The 3,645-nt window shown below is 44.2% G+C and overlaps 1 protein-coding gene across 1 annotated transcript; it reads right to left on the reverse strand.

Annotated features, from left to right (window-relative positions):
• Positions 1-432: 432 nt before the first annotated feature.
• Positions 433-3,504, reverse strand: gstt1a (glutathione S-transferase theta 1a). Its single transcript, XM_041041591.1, has 5 exons — positions 3,274-3,504; positions 2,454-2,541; positions 1,953-2,109; positions 1,456-1,632; positions 433-1,020 (listed from the first exon to the last, which is right to left on the reverse strand). The coding sequence occupies exons 1-5, from the start codon at positions 3,377-3,379 to the stop codon at positions 820-822; spliced, it is 729 nt and encodes a 242-aa protein (XP_040897525.1). The 5' UTR covers positions 3,380-3,504; the 3' UTR covers positions 433-819.
• Between the last annotated feature and the right edge of the window lie 141 nt (positions 3,505-3,645).

The raw sequence follows: 3,645 nt of genomic DNA on the forward strand, positions 1-3,645 counted from the left end.
TGCACAAAGAAAACACGCTGAAAAAAAAGAAGATTCTTCCCTTATTTTAAAAAAAAATTAAAAACTGAAATGTGTGATCTGGTCTGGGAATAAAACCAGAAATATGGTGATTCCATGTGGACATTTTTTCCTGCTTTTCTTCCAGATAAAGAGCTTCTTGTTCCCAGCAGGACAAAAGTGGACAGCTGTGAGTCCCATGTGAAAACAAAGACAGTCTCTCAGCCTCTGCAACTCTTCCGTGCAGAGAGCTGGAATCTGACTGAGAATTTACTCAAACACTTTAATTCAGCACAACTTTGACCAGTTTGAACACAGTATTTTTATATTGGAGTATTTTTACGTAATGGATCTGCAAACCCAGCCTCACGATGACGAGTTCCCTCTTTCTTTATTTCTACCTTCACTCTCCGGGTCTCTTTAGTCAACATGTTTTTCTTTACACACTTCACATTTATCACTGTTGATGCATCATTTTAATGTTTGTGGTACAGGATCATAAATGAGCATTTATTCAGAACACTTCACAGACAATGAGTCGTTGTCTTCACGTTTCCTGGTGAAAATATTCAGCTGAAAAGTTTGAAGCAAACCTCAGTTCCAGTTTCTGTTTTGTAAATTTCTAGATTTTATTGCATGAAACCTGATGACCATGTTAAAGATTTGTTTCACGACGTGAGAACAAAGCTGCAGTTTCGACAGAACTTAACACCTGGAAGCTGGTTAAATGATTTCTCAGTGCTTCATAACAAACCTGAACAGGAATTCTGCTGGTGAAAATCACTGAACAAATCATCACTGACGGTCGTATGATCTGCTGAGTCAGCTGAAAAGCTTCTGAAATTTTGGTCTCATCATCTCCAGCATGGGGTTGTTCTGCATCTTCTGCGGCAGGCTGCTCACCCCCATGATCGCCACGTGAGCTTCGTCAAACAGCTTCTCACCGCACTCCTTCTTCACTCGCTCTCTCCAGGCGATCAGCTTTGGCCGGCCTTGAAACACATCCAGGCCGGTTCCAACAGGCTGCAAAACACACGGCAAACACAACCTGAACACACACACACACGCTTCCTTCAAAAGATAAGGCTGCAGTTGCATGGAATCACATTGCAAATACACGCACAGTAAATGAAACGAGTTCCTCAGTCTTGGTTTCAGGGTCACTCTCGGGACAGGGATTTTCTGAGACCAGAACATTGATATTCCAGCTGCTGAGCTCTACTGCCGGTCACACCCCTCCCTGTCTCCCACTGCTCCCTGACATCCTGCAGCCAATACTGAGCTAAATTACCACGGCTAACGTTTGGGTTTACAGAAAGATTTTAGTTGTTTTGGTGAAAGGGGTTTTCTGGTGATTTCTGGTGGACTCACAAGAGACAGAATAAAGGTTCAGAGTCTGTGGACTTGATCTCACTCTAACTTAACCTGTAGCCTTTGTGCCTAAAATAGTAGATTTACCTGCATGATGGTAATAAGAGCCACCAGATCAGCCAGAGAGATTTTGTCACCGACGATGAACAGTTTGTTCTGCAGGAATTTCTCCTCCAGCAGGTTCAGCGACTGATTCAGATCCTCGACAGCAGCGTCCATCTTCTCCTTTGGGACCTCAAAGCCCATGATGACAGGAAACATAGTCTGCTCCGAGAGAAACGCAAACATCGGTGAGACTTTGGCAGCTCCAGCAGCAGTCAGTGCACTTCATAAGAAAAGTTTGGATCATGTTTGGCGTCTGTGCTTTACACTATCATACAGTATCTTTGTCAATGTTTAAACACACCTTAATTATGAATTTACATACAAACTGTACATGAATGCAACAGTAATAGTAGTAGTAGGAGACTATCAATTATTATATAACTAAAAATTTCAGAACCAAAGTGACCAAATGTCTGAGCTGTTGTAATGTGTGTACCGACGCAGGCCAGGTGAGGTTACAGCACCGGGCTGACTCATACCCTGAGCAGGAAGACCTTTGCCCCGTGACTTAGGAGGTTCATGTGCTGCCAGGACAGGTATTCATTAACGAGAGCTCGCTGCTGCAGGTCGGCTGGGTACCAGTGGTCTGCCACTGACCGTGAATACTTCTGCACCATGTACTTCAGGATCGCAATGCTGCAACACAAACAGCATGAAGGAAGTTGGCGTTGAGGTTTTAAAACGTCTGTTTTTAATGATTTAAGCTGCATAAAAACCAAAATCCATTCAACTCCACTGTACTGTGACAGAGGCAGAGATCTCAGATGGAGACTGCTGAAATACCTCAGCAGATAAAGCCAGATTCTTCTGCACAGCTAGCTGCACCTCGAGGGTCAGCGCAAAAATATGCTTTTGTAATTTTGGTGAAATTACCCTTAAAGTTTTCATCACACATGAACAGAGACACCTGAAAGACAGCGATCAGCAGCTCAGCTCCAGAAACATCAGCATCAACCTTCAAACCCAGCCCATCGCTGTACCTTTCTGTCAGGACGAAGCTGCCGTCCTTCATGACAGGAACCTTCCTCATCACGCTGATTTTGCCGAACTCCTCGCTGTACTGCTGACCTGAGACAAACACACACACGAGAATCACAAATGAGCTAAAGCGAAGAGAAAATTCCAGGCGAGCACACATAGAACATTACTGAGTGAAAAGGGTTGTTCCACCATTTGGAGACAAAGAGATAAATAAAAAATCTGACTGTGGAAATTTCTAACAGATGATGGCGTCTTTTCTTTCTTATCTGCTTTGAAACGCGTCTCTTTCCTTTATTTACTTTCCCCTGCACGTCTCCGTTGCACCCATTCACCTCTGGGATGCTGTAATACTTTGTCTGGATGCTTTGACCTACAGCCACCGGCTGACTGTAAAGTCGGTTATCTCAGAGTTAACTCTGCTCCTCACACCACTCCTCCATGAGACCGTCGGCTTTCTGGGTGAAAAGTGAAAATGCAAACTGACAGCGCAGAGGAAGATTTTTAATGTTCATGCTTACGACACAGAACATTCAGCTCCCAGCTCCTTCAATCTGAATTTACGGAAAAAAACTTACACATGAGACAAAAAGGGCTGGAAACATAACTGTAGATTTCTGGAGCTGGATCTTACGCAATAACACTTTGAGCCTGAGGGTCATTGAACTCTGCATACTTTACAAACATCCAGTTAACTTTCAGTACATTTTAATGCAGAATGTGAGGCAAAAGCCTGAATCCCTTAAAAACAACATGCTGTCAATCAGCTGTGTATAAATAAAGAGTCTCATCCCTGTGTCTGTGTCTGTGCTGTGGGATTACCTGCAGCAAGGTCGACCATCTTAAACTCAAAGGGAATCCCGACCACTTTAGCAAACAGGAAAACCGAGCGGCAGGGTGGAGAGTACAGGTCAAGATAGAGCTCCATCTTGTCAGAGTCTGAAGGCAGATGTTTGGATTCAGCAGCGTTTCCCTCAGTGTTTTCACTCGTCTCCTGCTGCGCCTGTTATCCTGCGTCTGCCCAGAACTCCGCCCCCTCCTCGCTGTAAGGCTCACTGAGTTTTAAATGGTGGCGACAGTTCAAAGTAAAGGGGTCGTCGTGGTTGAGCAGTGTGACCTCTGACCTTGGCTCAGTCCAACATTTTGAAAACACTGCTGAGGTTATCACATTTTCTCTCTATCACAGTCTAACTC

The sequence above is a fragment of the Toxotes jaculatrix genome, chromosome 7 (genome assembly GCF_017976425.1).
Source record: "Toxotes jaculatrix isolate fToxJac2 chromosome 7, fToxJac2.pri, whole genome shotgun sequence".
Lineage (NCBI taxonomy): Eukaryota > Metazoa > Chordata > Actinopteri > Toxotidae > Toxotes > Toxotes jaculatrix.

Excerpts from the sequence above, each read along its gene's own strand:
- gstt1a (XM_041041591.1), bottom strand. The coding sequence starts at position 3,379 with ATGGAGCTCTATCTTGACCTGTACTCTCCACCCTGCCGCTCGGTTTTC. Across the intron at positions 2,542-3,273 it reads GATGGTCGACCTTGCTGCAG|GTCAGCAGTACAGCGAGGAG; the intron begins GTAATCCCACAG and ends TGTTTGTCTCAG. Across the intron at positions 1,633-1,952 it reads CAAAGGTCTTCCTGCTCAGG|ACTATGTTTCCTGTCATCAT; the intron begins GTATGAGTCAGC and ends CTCTCGGAGCAG.